Source organism: Ambystoma mexicanum, chromosome 8 (assembly GCF_040938575.1).
Source record: "Ambystoma mexicanum isolate Mex_15411 chromosome 8, UKY_AmexF1_1, whole genome shotgun sequence".
NCBI classification, from domain to species: Eukaryota; Metazoa; Chordata; class Amphibia; order Caudata; family Ambystomatidae; genus Ambystoma; species Ambystoma mexicanum.
Genome location: NC_090929.1, coordinates 581901483 through 581924777, shown reverse-complemented (window position 1 = coordinate 581924777; position 23295 = coordinate 581901483). Strand labels below are relative to the sequence as shown.

At 47.5% G+C, this 23295-nt stretch overlaps 1 protein-coding gene across 8 annotated transcripts in view; it reads left to right on the top strand.

Annotated features, from left to right (window-relative positions):
• The window catches only part of CHD5 (chromodomain helicase DNA binding protein 5), a 2731226-nt gene that overhangs the window by 2395171 nt on the left and 312760 nt on the right, over window positions 1-23295 (top strand). The window contains exon 39 of one of the 8 annotated variants that reach the window (XM_069610283.1): window positions 7628-7757. The exons of the other annotated variants lie outside the window; for them this stretch is intronic. Coding sequence (XP_069466384.1) covers window positions 7628-7725 — 98 coding nt within the window. The 3' untranslated portion in view covers window positions 7726-7757. Of the gene's footprint in view, window positions 1-7627; window positions 7758-23295 lie in introns of those variants that run through there. 8 annotated transcript variants of the gene reach the window in all.

Sequence of the window (23295 nt, the reverse complement as noted above, 5' to 3'; positions counted from 1 at the left end):
GTTTCCCAGCCAGCGGAAGCGGAAGGGAACGCCATCTTATTATTTTAGATTGTATGTGTATTTCTGCAGCAGCAAAGTTGTCAGTTAGCAGAGCAGATTTGGATTGGGACACCTGAACTCCTAGGTACCGAATTCCTTCGGGCGACCACCAGAGAGGGTACTCGCACATGGGTTGTTGGGTTGCCTTAGTGAGCGAGAATATTTCAGACTTGGCATAGTTTATCGTTAACCCAGAAAAGGTACCTATCCGGATCACAACACTAAGTATGGGGTTCCGATGTGAGGAGGGGTTTCTGACGTACATCATCATCATCATACATCATCAGCATATAGTGAAATTATCTCGGGGGCATTCTTTAGGTGTATTCCCTTTCGGCATGTCTTACCCTAATATAGTCCACCATTGGTTCAATGACCAATGCAAAAAGAATGGCAGAGAACGGGCAACCCTGTCGGGTGCCCCTGTTCAGTGCAAAGGGTGCAGAGGTATGGAAGTTGACCAAAACCCTTGCTGTGGGGCATGTGTATAGGAGTTTAATATATTTGATCATATTCGGTCCCACTCCCATTTTTTCTGGGACTTCCCACATGTATTGCCATGAGACCATATCAAAGGCCTTTTGGGCATCAAGCATGACCGCGACGGCCTCTGCCTTTTGGTCAATTCTGGACATTACATTAAATAGTCTTCTGATGTTGAGAGCCGTCGATCGCCCTGGAATGAATCCTCCCTGGTCTTCATGTACCAGATGGGGCATAATTGGTAGAAATCTGTTTGCTATTGTTTTGGCGAAGAATTTTGTATCTAAGTTCATGAGCGACAACGGCCTATAAGACCCACATTCAGCACTGGGTTTGTCAGGTTTCAGAAGAACGGATATAACTGCTTCGCGGAGGAAGGGAGGGAGAATAGACTCACAAAGCGATTCAGTCCAGACCTCCAGCAGTTTTGGTGCAAGGAGCGCTATATGTTCTAGGTAGAACTCTGCGGTGAGTCCGTCTGGACCGGGGACCTTACCCTTCGGTAGCTCACTGATGGCCTTGACTATTTCGTCCAGTGTGATCGAGGTATCTAGTTGAATCATAGTCGAGTGGGAAATGGAAGTCATCGGGATATGGTCTAGTAGCTTCTGTATGTTATGTGGTTGATGCGACGTGTATAGCTCAGTGTAGAACCTGGCAAACACCTCTAGTATCTGATGGTCAGCTCACTGTAAGTTGCCCTGTGTGTCCGTGATACAATCTGGGATCGACCACCCTCTGCCCGAATCAATCTGGCAAGTGTTTTACATGGTCTCTCGCCTTCCTCATATTTCCTAGCTGCTCGTGGGCGAGAGAAATAGCGTATTTCTCGCAGAGCATGCGATTCAAAGACCTCCAGTTTCTCCATTATCTGTGCCAACAAGGTGGGGGTAGCAGCGGATGCACACTCATGTTCCAAACCCCTGAGTTTCATCTCAGACCGATTAAGATCATCCCTGATCACCTAAGTATTCCTGCCTCCCTTGAAATAGACATACGCCTTATATACAGCTTGAAGGATTCCCAGTGCACCCCAGCCGTCGTATCATGTTGTTTATTGCATTTAAAGAAAGTCTCAATGTCAGAGCAAATCTCAGCACTCTCAGCTTTAAATACTATATCTATTAGAGCTTCCGACTTAAAGCCCCAGGTGGAGCGAGTGGGTCGGAGATGGACTTGAGACATCCAGACCCTTGAGACATGTGTTGCCATTGTTTGGGGTAGGGGTCTGTGGAGGGGCTGGTAGATCAGGGGTAATGGGTCAGTGTTGTGGATGGCTGCAATTTCTGCCTTCATGTGCTGGAGTTCCCTATCCCCATGCAATGGGTTGTTAACCACCGCCAGTTGGGAGGCCCAGTAGTAAGCTCGGAGACAGGGGACGCCGATACCCCCCTCCCAAACCGATCTCTGGAGTGTAGCCAGTGCAATAAGAGGCTGTCCCCCTCCCCATATGAGGTCTCTAAGGAGGGAGTCAAGGCGGTCAAATTCGGCGTCCTGAATCTCCAGTGGTGCATTTTGTAATACATCGAGGAATCTGGGCAGGGTGATCATCTTAAAAAGGGCGGCTCTGCCCATTAGTGTCAGGGGGAGAAGCCTCCAGTGGCGGACATCGTCTTTAAAACGGTCCATGATCGGCTGGAGGTTATGGGCTGCGTAGCGTGTCAGGTCCTCCGATATCCAAATCCCAAGATACCGGAAGCCGCTTGGTTCCACCTTGTATGGGAATTCCTGGGGGACGGCCAGTGTACCGCCCTTTACCACGAACAGGATAGATTTGTCCCAGTTGATTCTCAGCCCACTAAATTCTCTGTATCGGATGTGCATTTGCGTTACTATGGGGCAGGTTCGTATCGGGTCACCCAAGTATAACAAGAGGTCGTCCGCGTACAGAGACACCCTGTCTTCTTGTCCCTCCGGCCACCTGAATCCCAACCAGTCCCTGCTCTGGCGGAGCCACAGGGCGAGTGCCTCTTCACGAGGGCAAAGAGAAGGGGGGACAGGGGGCATCCCTGCCGTGTGCCCTTGCACAGGGGGAAAAGTTCAGCGGGCCACCCATTTACCTTCACCTCTGCTTGTGGGTCTGTGTAGAGAAGTTGTACCCATCCCAGGAAGTTGTCCCCAAATCCCATTCTTTGCATAGTTTCCCAGAGGCTGTCCCAGCGAAACGAGTCGAACGCCTTTTCAAAATCTATGGCAAGTAGTGCAAGCGGTTTGTCTATGATACGGGCCCTTTCCAGCAATAGGTGGAGGCGCCGCAAGTTCATACGTGTCGATTTATGTGGCACAAACCCACATTGGTCCGGGTGGACCAGGGAGGTAATTACCGCTTGAAACCGGTTGGCCAGGATCTTGGCAAGGATTTTGGTTTCGCTATTGATTAATGAGATAGGCCTATAGGAGCGACATTGTTCGGGTGGTTTACCTCTAAAAGTAAATTTGAGGCATGCTGGGAATATTATGGCATACTGGATATTGGGTTCCCTAAGCATTTTCTTTACCCCAAGAAATTGGCATCTCCCCTGTTGCATAATCGTGGGGAAGTCGGGGAAAATTCGAATGATCTGCGAGCTTAGCCTCAGTTCCTTTTTCTCTCACGCAAGGCGGAGTACATGGTCTCTGTCCCGGTAACTCAAAATCATCACAATTATGGGCCTGGGGAAGTCTACAGGTTTGGGACGCAGTGAGCCCGCTCTACGGTGAAAAAGGGAGACAGTTTGGGGTTGCACAGTAGGTCTTTGAGCAAGTTTTCAATTGCTAGTTCCATCCTTCCCTTGAGTGCATCCTTGGACACTCCAACTATTCGAATGTTGTTCCTACGTGATCAAGATTCAAGTCATCACATTTCGCCTTGACAGATTTCATGTCGTGGGTGAAAGAGGCCACCGTGCTCTGAAGTGCTTGTATTCCATCCTCATTTGCCCCGATCCTGGTTTCAACCTCAGTGATTCTGGTGCCTGCATGGTCCAATTGAGGTCTGAGTGACGTAACGTTTGCGTTGATGTCATCCAACTTTTCATGAAAGGACGCAAAGTTTTTGGTCATGGACTCCATCATACTGGTTAGGTCGGGGACAGGCGTAGCTACAGGCATTGATGTGCCGTCCTGGCGTAGTGTGGATTGCCCTTGTTTGGGCCTAGGCACTGCCTTTGCAAACTTATCCATGGCGCCAGTCAGGACCTATTAGGCATTCTCTGGGCGAGCGGACTTCCCCTCGGGGCCAGGCGTTCAGATTCTGACCTCAGTCTGCTCCCACAACCACAGAGGCTGTGCCATACTGTGGGCACGAGAGAGACAGCATGCAGCACCCCAAGGAAAGACGGATGAAGGCCCAGGGAAGAGCGCAGTGGCGTGCTGGAGTTGGTTTTCAATTTGTGCAGCTCACACCCGAGGGCACTCAAAGCGAGCACCACACCATCAGTGCACTTACTTGGAATGCAGGAGGTCGCGAGCAGTTGTTGGGCCAGTAATTCAATTGCCACACTGGCAGAGGCCTCAAGGTGGAGTAATGGGCAGTACGAGGGGGAACCTCCGTGTCAGCCCTCAGCACCGACGGCAGCACAGTTAGGATGGCCTGGAGCACGAGCCGTGTCGCCTGTATCTGGCCGTTGTCAGCCTGGCCCGTAGCAGCTGTCCTGGCTCAGTTCAGGGTGATCTCTGAGATGTCTAGGTGGGGGCGTCTCGCGGCCTCAGCTACCCCCAGCGCGAGCAGCACATTGCAGCCGGGGGAACCGGAAACCCACCCCTCAACGTGCCGCAGAGCCGGGGGCCGCCCTCCCTCCCTCAGGTAAGACAGCTGGCTGCAGTGTGTCACAGTTCCAGGAAGTGCACCAGGAGCCCACGGCCGGCACCCCCACACAGGGTACAGGGCGCGAATGTCAGGACACAGGGCCACCAGCAGCCGCAATGCCCCCCACGCAGCTGGCAGCGCGGACGAGTGGAGTGGAGTGGGGGCGAGGGCCTCACCCTCCGGCCGTGTTTAAGGGCCTGACAGCAGCAGAGGTACGCCAGTCGATGGAACCCGCCGCGCAGGGCCCCATGCGCTCCACCTTTGTTGCACAGCCATGTGCAACAAGGTCACCAAAAGAGTAGAGGTGTTTTATACAGGAAAACTTTACATTACATTACTTTACATAACATGAACATATACTATCTGTGCAGCACCTGCACAGGAATGTTCTCTGCTCATTACATCTTTCTACCTGTACCATTATCTACATCCCCCAACTTTACTTTGAAATTGTCTTACAATATATGGTGCTTGATTAGACTATTCTTGTGCAAACACAATTATATAAGTGCTAGTGCAAGCAAAGTGCAAAGTGAATCAGAAACGCAAAATGCAACTGTACAGTAATCCTGCCACATTGTCTCTGTTGGATTGCTTATCGCGGAATGTTCACTTGTGTCCAGACATTTCCCCAGCATTAATCTATATATTTCTGCATACCAAAGCTTAGGCTTCTTCTGATGCTCAAAGATGCCAGCATGGAGTGCATATGAGATTGTAGGGCCTAGCGGACCCAACTCAGAACCCACAAAATATACCACAACACTGGCAAAATTAGAAACATAATTGACCATGGACAATTTCATGTGTTTTTAATCCAAGAAAAGAAAAAGGATGTGTGCTCATCGAGCGCTCATGTGGTAAATTTCTTCCAGAACACATTCTTTACAAATGTCATTGGTCACTCTTGCACTCTTCAATCTTTCCGGATGATGGTCCATTACTGGGATGCCATAGAATTTGAAGGTAGACATTCACACTTGTTCCTCGTTATCAACTATGGCTGTAAATAGGGGCTGGACAGTGTACTCCACTGGATCAAGTTCATGCTGAAGGACTACTGTACTCATATAAGAGCTGATCAGTTCCTTTCCACTACCAAGTTCTTATTGGCTTAAAAATGTAATCATGTCTGCGTTGACATTTATTTCATGAGGGATCAATTTTAAGAAACACTTTATCATTAAGCATGAAACAAACAAAAGAAATCAATTTCTCTATGTCCCTCTTTTCTTGTGAATTGCCTGAATTTGAAGCGGTACTTAGAAAGATAGGGGTTTGTGTGTGGTTGTGGGACAGGATTTCTCTGTCCCTATTTAGTTGAGTTGGTAAGGTCTCAAATGATGGAAACCAATTGAAATCACTTTTGGAGTGCCACAGCGATCTTTGTTACCAACACAGCTTTCAATACATATATGTGACTCTGAGTCTGCATCCTGGAAAGTCGTGCCAGTTTATTCCATATGTATCACTACCAGCTAATCTTCAGGGTAATTACTGAACCACAATCTTCCAGGCGGGGATTATAATTGCTTGCTTGTAGTAAATGACTGGTTGGGAACCAATATACTTTGTTTCAATTATAGAAAAGCAGAAATAGTAAGCACTGGCTCTGCAACTCCTGCAAACACACATTTACAAAGGCCACCTGTTTCGGTGGAACTTATATCCGAACAGACAAGACCATCAATCTTGGTGTAATGTTTGACTCACGGCTATTGTTCCCTCAGAAAATCAAAGATCTCACTCAATATACCCACTGTAATTTACATTTGCTCACAAAAATTAAAAAAAAGGTGCAAATGATCCAAGCTTTAATACTGAGCAAACTGGATTACTACATTATCTATGCTGGCCCTCATCAAATAATAGCTGCTGGTCATGAATAGAGCGTCTTGGATCATTTTTTACTTTAAGAAATGCGATCATATCTTTTCCAATATTTACTTAGCTTTTGTTCCACAGGAGGATTCAACTCATGTTTTGAGCATCTCAAACAAATACTATTAGGAAAAAGGCCCAGACTGACCCATTGTAACGCAAAACAAACCTTTAACGCAAAAAGACCTTTAAGATTCTCTTATGCTCAGAAACTACAAAGGAAAGTAACCAGAAAGTAAATGCATAGAAGAAATGTATCTCGGGTAAAGGTTCCAAGTTGTGAAACACTCTTCTGTGTGATCTGACACAACTTTAAAGCCATATGAATTGCAAGGGGGCACAGAAGACAGTCCTCGTTCAACAATTTTTTGGATGCAATATGATGACTTTGCTCCATTACGTTTGTTGCTGATTCTGCCCTCCACCTACAATAATCGTTATATATTTTGTGTTTGACCTTCTTTTATTGCACTTGGCCTGTGTTTCGTGTACCATTGCAAAATACCTCTTGGTATACCCATCTCCCTCCCCTTGTCTTAATGTGTTACTCTTTGCATTTTGCTTGTAACTGCAAGTGTCATGTTGTATATGACATACAAATTAAAACAAAATAAATAAATACAGAAAAAAATGTTTTAAAGAATGTAAATACGCTTTTTCTAGCTAAAACAGAAAAGCATAATATCTTGCTGGGATTAACCCATTATTTGATGTGATCGTATTTTTGGATGCTAGCAATTATAATGCAAATGAAACAACCTTGACTCATAGGTCGTTTTATATATTAGAGTATAGTGAAAATGACACCAGTCATGTGAAAGCAGGAAAGAAAGGGACAATATGTATTTTGCATTCTTTGTGATTTTATTTTGTATTGTGCCAATGCAAGTTTGAGAAAAACAAGTCAGGAGAAAACATTGATTTATGTTCGATCCACTCCTTTCAGTTGCATTTTTCAATCTATGGGAGTACAGTAACAGTTTGGTAAAGACAGGAAAGAAGCTGTATTTTAATTACTGCTTGTTTCATCAGTTTTCTCGATGGCTCTTATATATATTTTTAAAAAGGGGGGTTATTGTTGGCAAATTGTCCTCTTGTGACATAACATAAAAATAGCAAGCTCTCCTTGGCTTGAAAATGTAATCATGTCTGCATGGGCATTTACTGTATTTCTTTTATTAATTGCTCAGTTTTAAGAAACAGTTTATCATTAAGAACTGATCAAGGAAAATGAATCAATTTCTCTGTGCTCCCCTGTTCTTGTAAATTGCCTAAAGATATAGTGGCTCTCAGAAGGATAGGGGTTTGTGTTTGGCCGTGGGACATGACTCTTCTGTCTATATTTATTTCAGATTGTAAGGTCCCAAATGATTGAACCAATTTAAATTGTTGTTTTCCTTTCTCTATATTAGGCTAACTCATGTTTTGTTTTGCAAGCTTTCAGGGCAACAAAAATCCCTTCTTCAGGCAGTCCCAGTACCAATGAGGCAGAGTATCCATTAATAAGGAAGACAAGACAAACATGTACAGTATGAATAAAGTGCATTTTTCCATCACTAGAAAGAAAGTATGTGAGTAACACGTTACTTTGATAAGTGCAGAAAAGATGAAGATGTGTTAGCTTCTGAGAGCTTTTTGTGAGATTGGTGCAAGTAAATCTAGTACGAGGAGGACTAATGCAAATGTATCTATTTTGCACAGATTTTCCTTTCAAATGAAAACTGGCTGAGAGAAAAACAAATTAGGCGCTTTATAGAAAAAACAAAACTCTAGTGCACCCGGAATAATAAATGCACTTTTTATGTCATGGGTCAACAATAATAAGGCAAGATTATTTTTTTTAACTTTATTAAAACTCACCCAAAATAGGGAAAAATAAAGAGCTGCAACGCAATGTAGACATTGATGATGTCCTAAAAAAAATTGACAGTTGGGTTAGGGAGTTTGGTAGGTGATGCCGTGTCAAGTTAAATGGAATGAACAAGGTCGAAATCCTAGCGTTCTTTTCCTTCGCAGAATATATTGAAAATGCTTCAGTTTGGTGGTGGACATGTTTAACTATGGCCAATGGTGATGACACGTGCCTGGTGTGTACATTTCATAATCATTGTTGACTGACATGTGATTGACTACCCTTTCATACTCAACTTTCATAAATTGTCAGGCTATCGCCTCGTTTGGCTAAGGGCCACCCCATTCCTGCCCACTTTATGTGGCTAAGTTATTTCTGAGAATATTACATCTCATACCATATTTGGTATTCTGAGTGGAAGAACCTATTGTGGCTTTACCTACACTAAGCAGGCCAAGTCATGCCAAAAATGTTGTATTTTAGAAATATGCCATCTGTTTTATTACAAATTTGAAAATGCTCTTTATACATGTTTGAGGGATAGAAGCCAAGAGGACAACAGCAAATCACAACCTTACTATCCCATGGAGAAAACATGCATAGATGTTTTCTTTTGGTATTTATTATTTATTTGCATTTGTTGAGCACGCAGCAGCCCGGAGGCATCGTGGCGCTGGTTACAGACATTTTCCTTAGTTACAGTTACAGACATTTTTCTTAGTTACAGTTACATTGACATATGCAATTTTTCAGTTTTTCTTTTCAGAGCAAGCAGTGGGGAGGGGCGAAAGTAGTGGGTTATGTGAAGAGAGTGGTTTTAAGTTTTTTCCGGAAAGCAAGGAGGGAGTTTTCAGCTCTGATGTCCGCAGGTAAAGAGTTCCATAGCTTGGTGGCTATGTAGGGGAAGCCTAACCCTCCAGCTCTGGCCTTGTTAATGTGGGGGGTGTGTAGTTGGTTGGCGTAGTGAGTCCTGACTGGTCGTGTAAAGGTGGAAATAGTTATGGTCTCAGATAGATATGGTGGTGCTGTGCGGTTGAGGCATTTGTGGGTGAGTGTGAGGATTTTGAAAGCGATGCGCTCTTTTACCGGGAGCCGGTGAGCTTCCTGTCTGGCTTGGGTAATGTGGTCTCTTTTTGGGATGCTCAGTGCTGCTCTTAGTGCATTGCTCTGTGTGATTTGGAGTCGGTTAATGTTTTTTGCAGAAGTACCTGCTAGGAGAACATTACAATAGTCCAGTTTAGCATCGATGGTTGATCTAGCAATAGATAGACAATTGGGTTTGGAGAGGTATGGCTTTATAGCATTTATGAGTTTAGTCGTGTGTGCTGAGGCGGAGGAAATGGCACTGACTTGTTTAGTCATGGATACTGTACAGTCTATGTAGACTCCTAGGGTCTTCACAGAGGTGGACACAGGGATGATGGTTTTGTCAATGATGAAGTTGGAGTACAGTTTGTCGAGTTTGGCTGGTGTCGTTTTTTGACCTAGTATAATGATTTCGGTTTTCTCCCCATTGAGGCAGAAGCCATTGGCCGGCATCCAGTCCTGGATGGTGTAGTAGATTGAGTGGAGTGCTTCGCTGTCTTTGTGGTATATGCCAGTGAGTGGTAGAAGTACCTGGGTATCATCAGCGTAGTTGGTATATGCGATACCCAGGGCGTCAAGCTTGTCGAAGAGAAGCTTCGTAAACAAGTTGTATAAATTGGGTGCTGTGCAGGAACCCTGTGGGACTCCACAGTGGATGATGGTGGGGGCTGCGTTGGCTATGTTTGAGAAGACTTTCGTAGCCCTACCCTCCAGGAAGGAGGTGTCCCAGAATGCTGATTCTTTGGAGAAGTAGGCTATTCGGGTGAGGTGTGATGTGAGAGTCTTGTGGTCCACCAGCTCGAAAGCCGCCGAGAGGTCTAGGAGTAACAGGAGGGTTGGCTTTCCTTTATCCATAATTTGGGTAATCTGGTTTTTTAGATCCACCAGGGCAGTTTCAGTACCGTGTCCCTTGCGGAAACCGGATTGTATGGTCCCTAGGATGGAATGGGCTTCAAGGAATTGTTGGATTTGGCAATGGGCAGCTTTATCCAAGACCTTGAGAAGGAAAGGTTGGTAGTTGTTGGGTTGGGTGGGATCTAGATTGGGCTTTTTCAGAAGGGGACGTACCCATGCCTCTTTGAGACTGGCAGGGATAATGCCTGTTCTGAAAGAGGCACTAACGAAGGCTGTCAGTAGAGGAGCAAGGCTGTCTGCACAGTCCTTGATGAGTTTGGGCGTGCAAACGTCCCCTTTACACATTGAAGGTTTTAAGTTTTTGAGGATGTTTATGACTTCAAGTTCAGAGATGTCTCTAAGAGAGAAGAGGGTTTAGTGGGAGAAGGAGTGGAATGTGATTGATTGGCCCCTGGAAGGCTGGGTAGTGCGCTGTGGTGGTCCTGAATTTTCTTTTGCAAGAGGTTAATTTTATTAAGCATGGCCGCTTGGATACTAGCACACCAGGCTTCATCTTTGATGATCTCATTTGGGGTGTTGGGGGGGGGGGGGTGGAGGCAGGTAAGTTCTTTGAATATGGTGAAGATTTTGTTTGGATTGGGAGTTGGCATTAGAGATTCGAGTGTTAAAAGCGTTAGCATTAGCTTTGGTGATGGCATCTTTATATTGGTGGGAGATTAGGTTGAATCTGTTCTTGGTACTATCGCTAGGGTTGGTTTGCCAATGTTTTAGTGCCTCCCTCCTGCAGGAGCGCATGGATTGTAGTTCTTCTGTGAACCAGGAATTAGAATGAAGAGACTTTTTTTCTTTTTTATTTTCTAGTGGCGCAATGGCGTTGTTCGCATTGGTGAGAGTATCTTTGTAGATGTCTGCTAGAGTGTTAGGGTTGTTCAAAAAAGGGTGGGCTAGTGCAGGGATGTAGTGTTAAGGGCATAGGTTGTCTGCAGTAAGCTTTTTCGATCTTCTCACTAATGAGGGGGGGCGGGTGTGAGTTTTTTTCGAACTGGAGGTGATGGGCAGGGTGAATTCAATACAATTGTGGTCGGTCCATGGCAGCGCTGTGTTAGATGTGATAGTAGTGAGCCAGTTATGGTCTGCGACCCAGTCAAGGGTGCGGCCTTTGTTGTGTGTGAGGTTCGAGATGTTCTGAGTAAATCCTAGCTCATTGAGTTCTTTGTCTCCTAGCTCATTGAGTTCTTTGTCTTTGGGGTCGTTAAATCCTAGGTTGAGGTCTCCAAGAAGGAGGGTCTTAGTAGAGACATTGTTATTGTTGTTAAGCAGATGGATGAGGTGTCCCTGGAAGTCTGATGGGAGGCATGGGGGGCGATATAGCGTGTGTATATTGATGATGCTATTAGGGGACAGTGTGACCTTTACAGAGAGCATGTCTGAATTGCTCAGCCATGGGTGGCTAATGGATCTGAGAGAGAGGGTTTCTTTGAAAATGAGGGCTACTCCTCCTCCTAGGCGAGCAGGTCTATCTTGTCTGAGAATGGTGTAACATTCTGGGAGTGCAAGGGTGATGGCAGGGCCAGATGCCTCATGCAGCCAGGTTTCAGTGATGGCTAGTAGGTCAATGTTATGATTGGTTAGGAGATCGTGTATTTCTAGGGTGTGGGCGATGAGTGATCTAATGTTAAGGAGGGCACATTTAATGTGTGGTGGCGGTATGATTGTGGTTTTGGTGGTAGTGGGGACGCAGGATGTGTGGGGATTAGTGGGTGGGTTGGCGAAGCGGTGTGTTTGGTGGTGCCTGGGAGTGTGAGCTGTGAGAGGGTTTTCGATGTGTGAGGTGTATTTGTGTATGAAACGGGAGCCTAGGCAGAGATTTCGAGCGGTGGTGCTTGAAGGAAAACATATATGTTCTAGTGGGTGAGTACGTGCTCTAAGTCTGGTGCGTCTGAGTAGTTGGCTTGGGGCTCTGCATTAGATATGAGCTGGTTCCGTATGAGAAGGGGGCTTCTTGGTGGTGGTGTAGATGGGCAGTGTGGTATATTGGGGGAGAGTGTGGGTGGTATGGTGCAGTGTTTCTGTACAGGCGGAGTTGGAGTGTGTTCCAGTAGGATCCAATATGGCGAGAGAGAGTGTGAAGGCCAAGACTATGGTGCCAGTGGGGTGGTAGAGGCTACGGAGTTTGTAGAGGACCTTGCTAGTGGTTTTGGGCTGCATGGTGTGCGTGAGGCCTAGTAGTGGGTGGCCGTGCGCATTGGGTACTCCTTTGGTGAATGAAATGCGCCGGTCATGGATGTATGTGCGCAGTAAAAATTATTGGCATATTGTGGTGTATTGGCAAATGGAGAGGTAGGTGAAGAGGGACAGTAAGGTATTAGTGGAAATAATCGCAATGCAGACAATCCTCAGATATATAGAAGTGAGGCAATCACTGGGCAGATAGCACGGTGCTAGCAGTCAAGGGGCAGGTGATACAATGAGAGCAATCATGGAGCATAATACAGTACAGAACTCATGGGCTGGTGGCACAATGCGAGCAATCATGGAGCATAATACAGTACAGCAATCATGGGGCATGTGGCACAGTGCGAGCAGTCATGGAGCATAATACACTACAGTGATTAATTAAGAAGCACAGTGTAGAATGCAACAAAGATCATGTTAACATAGCACATAGAAAGGCGACAACCCCGTTTTTGGGCAACACTTGAGGGCAGCTACTGGCGTTTTTAGCATGGCACATGATAGGCAGTTAAACTCGTTTTCAACCCTTATGTAGGAGCAACTAACGTCATATGCTGGAATCACATTTAAAAGGACGTAAAGCAGTTAAGTTTGTTTAGTAACATTGTGAGGGTGCAACTAAATCATATCATCAAATCACATTATGACTTACATTATGATGGTATGACCATTCATCTCATAGTGCACTTGTGTGAATCTGATGCTCATATCCCCACTCCGTTTAATGCTTCCCAATATATTTGTATCCCAAAAGCAACGTGAATGCATTAGCACATACCTTTAGTTAAGGGATAATACGCACTGTGCAAAAGAAAATATAGCTTCACCTTTTGGATGGAGTTAAAAATTATGATTTTAAGGAGGAATTTCGACCCATGGTCATGTGGTATTTACTGCATGCAGTATTTAAAAAATACTGCAGGAGGTAATAAGTCAATATTTATAATGACAATGGTCAGTATTTGCAAAAACCCCTCTCGTTCTCTCCTCACATAAGAACCTTGGTGTCATCTTCGACTCCACCCTCTCCTTCGCTCCTCACATCTTTGATGTCTCTAAGAAGTCAAACTATCAGCTGCAGCTCCTCAGAGGTATTCTTCCTTTTCTCAATTTTCCCCAGAAGCTCGCTGTCTCGAGAGGTTTGGTCCTCTCTAGGCTGGACTATTGCAACAGCCTTTCTAAATCTTCCTGCCTCTACTCTTCGACCTTTACAATTTATCAAGCACAGGGATCGTATCTCTCCAGCTCTGAAATCTCTTTACTGTCTCCCCGTGGCGGCAAGGATCAACTTCAAGACCCTCTGCACTGTCCACAAGGCTTTCTGAGGCCTGAGACCGCTGTACCTCCAACTTTCCCATCCAAAACATCTTCCTTCTCGAGCTCTCCACTCATCCACCTCCAACTGTCTGAGGGTCAGACGCTTCTCCAAGCAGAGAGTTGGGGGCAGATCTATCTCCTCGGCTGGGGCCTCCCTCTGGAACAGCCTCACTCAAACTTGAGCAGAACCACCTCCGGTTCCAGAAGCAACACAAGACCTTCCTTTTCACTTCCGCTTTCTCTCTTCTTCTCCCCTGCTGATGCACCCGACTGCTCCATGGACTGGTCACCTGGTCACCCTCTGAACTCAGGCTCAGGCTCCTGCATGTCAAGTTACCCTTGCACTGCCTCCAGGCTCCCCAGCACTGAAGGGTCTGGATCTGCAACCCTACAGTCCCTTCTCTCTGCACTTATGAGCCACCCGCTGGCTACAATTGTGAGTTAACTGCTGCTGACTTGTGAACTACAACTCCCTTGAGTTCTATAGTTGAGAGCATTATTAAATCACAAGTCAGGCGCGTCAGCACGGCACGTCCGGTTGGTGCCAGTCTGCGCAAGTCCACGCAGGTAGTGCTGGACCGGATTGCGTCTTCGCTCTAAACCTCCTTATCTCGGCTCACCATTTCAAGTTAATAGGGCCTTTTGTGCTCTTGGAGAAGTATTCCTACCTGTGTAACTAAAATTAGTTCTTGAATTGCACGTGGTCGGTGAGACCCGTCGATTTCCTTATACCTTTTATCTTTTACTGATGCAAGCTGATAACAAATAAAACACCGACATATAAGGGTTGATGCTAGATAACATCCCATATGAATAAGCATACATAGAGGGTGTAAACTAGATTCTTGAAGTTTTTAGATAGAGTTAACTTTTTCCCTAGACACCTTACTGACACTTTTAGGCAACAGTTACTAGTGGATCTAAAGTATACATATTGCCCAAGAGACAAGCGCAATGAGTTTTGAAAATATCTCTACTCAATAAACGCTCCTTAGAAAAATCTGCTGTAGACATTCAGGACTATATCACGGATTACCAAGTGGACATCATGTGTATCACAGAGTCTTGACCACGTGATTCTAGTGATCCCAATATCGACTGAGCCATCCCAGAAGGCTATATGTTTGCTGGACAAAATAGAGAATTGGTCAGGGGTGCAGGAGTGGCCCTTATTGCTAAGCAAGATTTAGGTTTTTTTCAAGCTCCTATTTCATGTAATGGCTGTGAAATAATGTTGGTAAAAACCACTCCTACACCTAACAACTGTATGAATATTATCTTGTTGTTTCGTCATCCCCACGATACACTGCTCTTTTTGGAAGAGATGTCGCACATTCTGGCTAAAACAAATAAACCGAATAGTTCCACTATTGTTTTGGGGGATTTTAATAGACATCTGGGTAAGGTCTCAAACCCTGATGCTCTACACCTGTAGCATTTACTAAGAACAACCAATTCATGGTTCTTAGTAAAGAACCTACCTATGAACAGGGAAATATTCTGGACTGGGTCGCTGTTGGGAGTTTACCTGCTGTTACATTGCATATTGAACCTTGCGTCTGGTCCAATAATTTCTTTGCTCATTTTAACCTTCTGTTGCCCACCATTTCTATCCAAACGGAAAACGTTCCCAAGCAAATGATGAGCAGAAATTTTAATAAGATCAAGGCAGCTGACCTGGAATGCTGCCTCAATAAACTTATGGTCTCCACCTCAGATGGGGACTCTCCTGACTCTAGCACTAGAATATGAGAAGGCCCTTACTATACTACTGAACAATGTGGCCCCTCTAAAGTATAAGTCCATTAGAGAACGAACAAATAGTCAAAAATGGTTTACACCAGCTTTGGTAACACGTAAGCAAGAAAAAAGGAAAGCAGGAAGAAATTGTGTCAGATTTCAGACACAGGAGAGCAAGAACAGTTGGAAAGAATTAGAGAAAATATATTGGAAAGAAATGTAAGGCGAAGCAAGATTATTTTAACACGCAAATACTGAGTTCAAATAATGACTCTAAAAAGCTCTTTGAAATCCTCAAGAATCTGGAAAAACCACAAGCCCACGTAAAAAAAAGTTGATCCTACAGATGAAGACTGTGAGGTAGTTCAGAGAGTCTTTGTGGATAAAATTAGGACAGCACAGGCAAGTACTGCAAATATTCTGGACAAACTCCTGCCTGTTTCCGTGCCTATAGCCGCCGGGACACCTCGGTATACTAATAGTCCTTCATTTGCTTTTGAAGCTATCTCCACAGATGGGCTGGAAAAAGTCCTTAAGTAAATGCATCCCACCACATGCTCGGAGAATGTAATTCCTTCAAGAACTGTTTTGGAACATTGGGAAATATTTATCCTTTTTTTATTTGCTTTGCTAATGCCACATTTGCAACTAATCACATGCCAGAGTTGTTGAAAACATGATTATCACCCCCTTGATAAAACATCCTGGCCAAGATTATATAATTTGCAGTAATTTAAGGCCTATAACGAATGTGCCTTTTTTTATTGAAGATGATAGACAAACTGGGAACTATACAGCTACAGGACTATGTGGAAAGCAAGAAGATTCTTCACCCTAGGCAGTCAGGTTTTAGGCCTTCACATGGCACAGAAAGCGCGTTTTTGGATCTACAGGCAGAAATGCTCAATATTATGGATAGGAGCAAAGCGGGGCTGCTGATATTATTAGATCTTTTAGCAGCCTTCGACCTTGTAGACCATGAGAAACTGCTTAGCAGGCTCGCGGACCATGGAGGCTGCTCCAGTGGAGCGATAGATTGGATCAGCTCGTTTCTTCACGATAGGAATTCAAGAATAGTTTGGGGTAATGCATGTTCCAAGCCCGAGCTAATTAATTGTGGTATTGATTGATATTTTATTTCTATTATGCTCGTACACAAGTGTTTCAGAGCGCAACAAAGCAAGGGAGGGGAACCGGGGAGAACAAAACAGCGATCTTACTAGGCCCAGTGACATTGAGAACGCGCAAGTGCATGGGAGAGGGAGAGGGGGAAAATTGCATGGAAGGAGGGATAAGTGGAAAGTGCAAAGCAGAGGAGAAACAGATAAATAACAATAAATAAATAATAAAGGCAACAAACAGTGGTAATGCAGCCAGCAATTTGCAAGTGCTAGGTTTAAGGCAGCAGACAGGGTAGGTCTGATAAGTGCAGGAAGAAAAGGGGGGGGCTGTATGGGTACAGATACAGACCCCAGTGCAAGGGGTGGCTCGGAGGCAGTGCGGGAGGGTGGCAGGGTGAGCAGGTACCTGGGTCCGAAGGACAGAGGGTGGCCAGGTGCACAGTGCCAAGAGAGAACAGATCAGCAGGGGAGAGGGGGAGCGAAGGCAGAAGAAAAGAGGAAGGTCTTGAGGTGCTTCCGGAACTGGATATGGTTCTCCTCAAGCTTTAGAGTGGCAGGGAGGCTGTTCCAGAGGGAGGCCCCAGCCGAAGACAGAGATCTACCCCCAGCTCGTTTCTTTGAAAAACGACTGACCCTGAGGGAGTTGGAGGTAGAAGAGCGAAGAGCTCGAGGGGGGAGGTATTTGCGGAGGGATAGCTGAAGGTAATTTGGACCCAGGCCCCAGAAAGCCGTGTGGACAATGCAGAGGGTTTTGAATTTAATCCTTGCATCCACTGGGAGCCAGTTAGAGAGATTTCAGAGATGGAGAAATACGATCCCAGGGTTTGAGGCCAAGGACAAGTCTTGCAGTCCTGTTCTGGATTAGTTGCAGAGGACGGAGAGTAGAGGCAGGTAGATTTAGAAAGAGGCCGTTACAATAGTCCAAGCTAGAGAGAACCAGAGCTTGGGATACCATGAGCTTCTGGGGGAAGGAGAGGAAAGGCAGAGTACCTCTGAGAAGGTGCAGTCGGAAATTTGACTTTTTAGAGACCTTAGAGATGTGGGCGGAGAAGGAAAGGGTGGAGTCAAAGATGACCCGAGGTTCTGAGCCCTGCAGGTGGGGGTAGGAGGAGGGCCAAGGGAGGCCGGCCATAGAGTGAGGGGAAAGGATGGTGGAGGAGTGCCGATGAGGAGGATCTCCGTCTTGCTGGCATTCAGACAAAGATCATTGGCAGAACACCAATCTTGAATGGCAGTTAGGCAATCAGAGATAAGAGAGGGAGAGTAGGTGACAGAGGGCAGCCTGAAAATGAATTGAGTGTCGTCAGCGTAGCACTGGACATTTGAGCAGAAAGTGGCAATGCAGTGGGCGAGAGTTGCCAGGTACTGGTTGAAAAGCCAGGGTCAGAGGTTAGACCCCTGGGGAACACCACAGGGAGAGAGGAAGATAGAAGAAAGGAAGGACCCAAGTTGGACCTGGGACGGTCGATCTGAGAGGAAAGAGGTCAGCCAGGCCAGATCCTGATCAGTGATACCCAGGTTTTCACAGAGACGGTTGAGCAGGATGGTATGGTTGACCGTGTCGAAGGCAGAAGAGAGATCAAGGAGGATGAGGACAGAGGGAATGTTACAGTCAAGGTTGGAGAGCAGATCTTTACGGATGTTCAGGAGAGCAGTTTCCGTGCTTCTGGCAGCTCAGAAGCCAGACTGGTGGTCAAATGGAGACAGCCAACAGAACTGGAATGAAGGTTAAGCTGAGAGATGGCCAACTTTTCCAGGAGTTTGCCAAGAAAGGGAGTAATGGAAATTTGGCAATAGTTAGCTGGACAAGAAGGATCAGCTGTGAGTTTCTTGAGAAGAGGATGCACAAAGGAGTGCTTCAGAGGGGAGGGGAAGGATACCGAGGCAAAGGAGTGGTTGCAAAAATCAGCAAGGGCCGGAGCAAGGGTGTCAATGTGGTCCTTGATGGTTTTAGAGGAACAGCGATGAACCTGTTTTGACGAGGCTTTCATAGATCGGACTTGTCTGGCGATCTCGTCAGGGGTGAAAAGAGGAAAGGACGAGAAAGATGGTGGGAGGGTGGCTAAAGGAGGGTCAGCAAGCACAGATGGAGAGGGGAGTGAAGGGGTGTGGGTGGAGAGGGTGGACAGGATGTCCTGGGTTTTTGAAATGAAGTGAGAGGCAAGGGCATTGCAAAGAGCCTGGGAGGCAACAGGAGTGGTAGAGACTGCAGCAGGGTTGGCCAGCTCCTTGCAGATTTTAAAGAGTTCGGCCAAGTTGTTAGATGCCGCAGAGACACGAGCTTGAATGTGGACTCTCTTCTTGGTGAGGACAGAGAGTCGGTATTGCCTTTGTAGCAGGCGACAGGCCAGTTTGTCAGAGGATGAACAGGAAGTCCTCCATTTCCTCTCAGCTGCCCTACACTTACGTTTAAGTGTAGCTAAGTCAGAGTCATACCAGGAATTGCACTTGGCTTTGGACTTCAAGCGGATCCTCATGACGGGGGCAAGAGCATCAAGCATATCAGAAATTGAAGAGTAGAGTAGAGACAGGGTTGTGTCAAGATGTGAGACAGCCAAAGGTGGAGTGGGGGAGAGAAAGTGGCGGCAAAAGCCTCAACTGACACACGCTTCATGGGCTTGATGTCCAAAAAGGTAGGTGGCAGTGTTGGGCGAGGCTTGGCTTGGGTGAAGAAAGGGAGAGATTAGATGAGAGGAGGGAGTGATCGCTCCAGGAGAGAGGAGTGGTCAGAGGGATGGAGAGGGGGAGGTCAGAGGAGATCAAGACATCGAGTTTGTGCCCTGCATAGTGAGTCGGGCCAGAGGGGAGGATGGACAGGGAGAGGGAGTCGCAGAGGTCACGCAAGAGTACAGAGGAGGACCAAGGAGAGTCTAAATGTATATTTAGATCACCGAGGAGGAGGAGTTGAGTGGTAGAGGCCAGGAGGGGGGAGGAGAGGTCTGCCCACTCAGAGAGAAATTAGGTGATTTGACCAGAAGGCCGGTAGATCGTAACCACAGTAAGAGAATGGGTAGGCGAGAGAGAAAGCCTACAGACAAGGCATTCAAAAGAGGAGTAGGTCTGAGTGGGAATGATAGAGGCAGGAATCCACTCAGGAAAGATCAGGGCTACCGCCCCACCGGACCGGGAGGATCTGGGTGCTGAGAGGATCTTGTAGACATCAAGGAGGAGAGTGTCAAAGCTTGTGACAGAGCTGGCCATGTACCGTATCTCAGTAAGACCAAGGACATCAAGGTGTAGTTCTTTAAGGAGGTGGCAGATGTCAGAGGAGTGTTTGACGGCAGAGCGAGAGTTTAGAGTGGCAATATGAAGAAGGTTGCCAGCCTTAAAGACCTTCCGGGGAGGGGTACAGATCAGAGGTACGCCCTGCGGAGGAGAAGGAGACGTAGGAGGGGCAGAGGAGGAGGAGGAGAGAGAGGGCAAGGTAGCCAAGGGGGAAGAGGAGGGGACAGCAGGAGATGAGCGGCAGAAGCTTGCAAGAAGCTGCAAGAAGTTTGCTTCTCTACAGTATTATTTAATATCTTTTGTCGCACACTTTGGGATCTTTTGGACTCCATGGCTGTGCGATTTTCGAAATATGCTGACGATACCCAGCTCATCATAGAGCTGACTGGGCATTATGACAAGGATCTGGAGAGCATTGAACAAATCTATAAATCTATCCAAATTTGGATGACAACACATGGGCCCTCATTACGACCCTGGCGGAAAGCGACTGACCGGAGCGCCACAGCGTAAATAGCGTTTCCGCCATTGCACGAAGGAGCAAAGTGCGGCCCATTCCGACCCATCGGGCACGAGCACCACGGCATGGCGGAAGTGCAAAGTCCGCGATGGCGGAAATGACCCCAAAACGGCCCACACCGCCGCCGTACGGCGCCCTAGGTGCAATACCGCCACCCCTCTTAGCGGTCACTGCAGTGTGCGCCTACCGGAAAGTACGGTGCCCGGAAATATACGGAAACGGAAGTTAAAACATGGGCCCGGAACGGGAAACATCCCGGCGTACACCTATAAATACACGAAAACCACACAACCACTAAAATCACTACCCTGAAACACACCCCAACCCGTCAACCACCCTAGCGAAACCAAGAAAAATGGGAAAAGTAGCGAAGAAAGCGTGCGACCGCAAGCGGCAGGTCCACTTCTCCCGTGAGGAACTCACCGTGCTAACAGAGACCCTCCAGGAGAATGCTGCCGTCGTCTTCTCCACGCAAATGACCAGGACGGCACTCGCAAACAAGAAGGCCATATGGGCTCTGGTGGCACAGCGGGTAAGTGCGGTGGGGACCGCACCCCGCACCCCACAGCAATGCCGTAAGCGATGGGACGACCTGCGGATACGCGTCCGCAGCATACTCTCTGCCAACCGCAACATTGCCACAGCCACCGGGGGAGGGTCGGAATCACCAATCAAGCTGACCCCCTGGGAAGAAATCTGTGCCTCCACCATCGGAATGGAGAGCATAGAGGGAGTCGGAGGGATGGAGAAAGGAGTGCAGACATCCGAAGAATCAGGTAGGTGGGCCTAATGAAACAATGCCAAAACCACAAAGTCCATCCATGTGAAGCACCATGTGTCCCCATAGTGCAACAGAAACACATGTCCAGGAGAACGTCCACACACATTGGCCTGATAGCGCACGTTAAAACCCACAATAAATACATAAATAATTAAAAACCCCTAAAACACGCACTACACGTGCAGCAGGCACACCCTAACTGCAGGCTGCCAAACAACTGCACCCTCACTCCACACACAAATGGAAGCACCTCCAAGGCCCCGACCCAAATCACCCTCAGGTACCACCCCAATGCATGTGATACAATGCCATTCCAATTCCCACAGACCCACCAATAACCCTTGCCCTCCTTTACTCCACCACAGGGTCCGATCCAAACGACGAGCTGCAGGACACCCCTACCAGCACACCTGCAAAGAGGGCCAAGACCAACGGCCAGAGACCCTCCACCTCAGCTGCACGCATCAAGACACGGCAGCAGCACAAATCAGGTGGCAGCACAGAGGAGGGAACATCAACAGGCACCCCAGCAGCCAGCATGCCCACAACACCACCACCACAGGTCCCCCCAATGGATGCCACAGAAGGCACTGCCTCTGGTGGCAGCAGCACCATAGGTGACACCCCATTGATGGCAGCATGCTCGGACACAGAAAACGGGGATGCCGAAGTCAGATCCATCCATGACCTGTCCCAATCCCCCTGTCTGTTCCATCCCGTACAACATGAGGATACCACGCAGGGGCACCCACCAGACGACGACTGCCCATCCCCCACAAGCCCTGTGGCAAGGCAACATGAGGACAACAGCCCCTCTGTGACACCCCCGCAAATGGCCATGGCCCAGCAGAGGCAACAGTCCCTCGACCAGTTGATCGAACAACAGCAGCAACTGGCCACACTCCTCAAGGACCATGCCGATGAATGTGGGGGCACTAAGGCAGACATAGAAACATCAACTGAGACACTTAGGGCAGAAATGGAGAGAGGTACAGAGACGCTAAGGGCACAAATTGAGAGAAGCACCGAGAGCCTGAGGGGGGAACTGCATGCGACGTCCAAAGACGTATGTGCCGAACTTGCCGCAGTGCGCCGTGTGCTCACTGAGCTCTCGCAAACCCTTAGGGACATGCATGGACGTGAGCAGGCAGACACATCATCCGTTGCAAGTTCCGTCCAGGGCAGCCCCCAACGTAGATCTGGAAGGAACCTGCGCTCCACAGGCAGGGGTGCCCCTGATACCCGCAGAGGGGGCATGCAATAGCGACAGCCCACTGACAATGAGCATCTTTGGACACTGGTGTTCGGGGGGGAGGTAGGAGGGTGGAGGGGGTGTGTTGGGCTCACTTGGGTGGCGGGTCGATAGGGTGTTCAACATGATATCACATATGCCATAAAAAGTGCACGATCAACCAATGAGAAGTGTGGACATTGATCTTTGTGTACTAGGCCATCATAGGCGTACAGTCCATATTGTGCATGTCCCAGACACACGCAGTGCCACGAGTCCCGTGTCCATGTATCAGCCACCAGGTGTGAGTGCTAGAAGCATACATCAATGAGATGCTGACGAATGTCACGGGCCTCCGGTGCCTCGCAGACTCCTTGAGGTGCTGCCACATCCCCACCCTCATCATGACCATCATCAGGTGCTTGCAGTTCTGCGTCAGGGGGCATGGGCACATTTCTACGTACGCACATGTTGTGGAGCATGACACATGCCATCACCATCTTTGCAACCTTCTCATGGCGGTACAGGAGTGCCCCGCCAGACCTGCTGAGGCAGCGGAAATGGGTCTTCAGTAGGCCGAATGCCTGTTCAATGACTACACGGGTACGTGAGTGGGCATGGTTGTAGTCCTCCTCATGCTGGTCCCGTGGGTTCCGGACTGGTGTGAGGAGCCATCTCTTCAGTGGATATCCAGCATCACCTGTATGTGGACGAGAAACGTATGATGTGGAATGCCATTGATACGTACGCACACCCCCCCCCCCTTCCTGGTAGGTCAATGCCAATTCACATACCCCACATCATCATGCATGTAATGAGACTCACCGAGTAGCCAGGATCTGTTCCCTGCGTGTCGCTCCATGTAGCGTGGTATTGTAGAGTTCCTCAAGACCATAGAATCATGGGTTGATCCAGGGAATCGGGCACAACAATGTGTAATGATCCTGTTGGAGTCACACACCATCTGTACATTCAGGGAATGAAATTGTTTTCGGTTGCGGTACTGGGCCTCCATGGCATGTGGGACGACCAATTCTACATGGGTGCAGTCGATGGCACCAATGCAACCCGGTATGCCGGCAAGTGCATGGAATCCAACTTTTGTGTTGGTAATTTCCTGCTCCGAGCGTGGTAGAGAGATG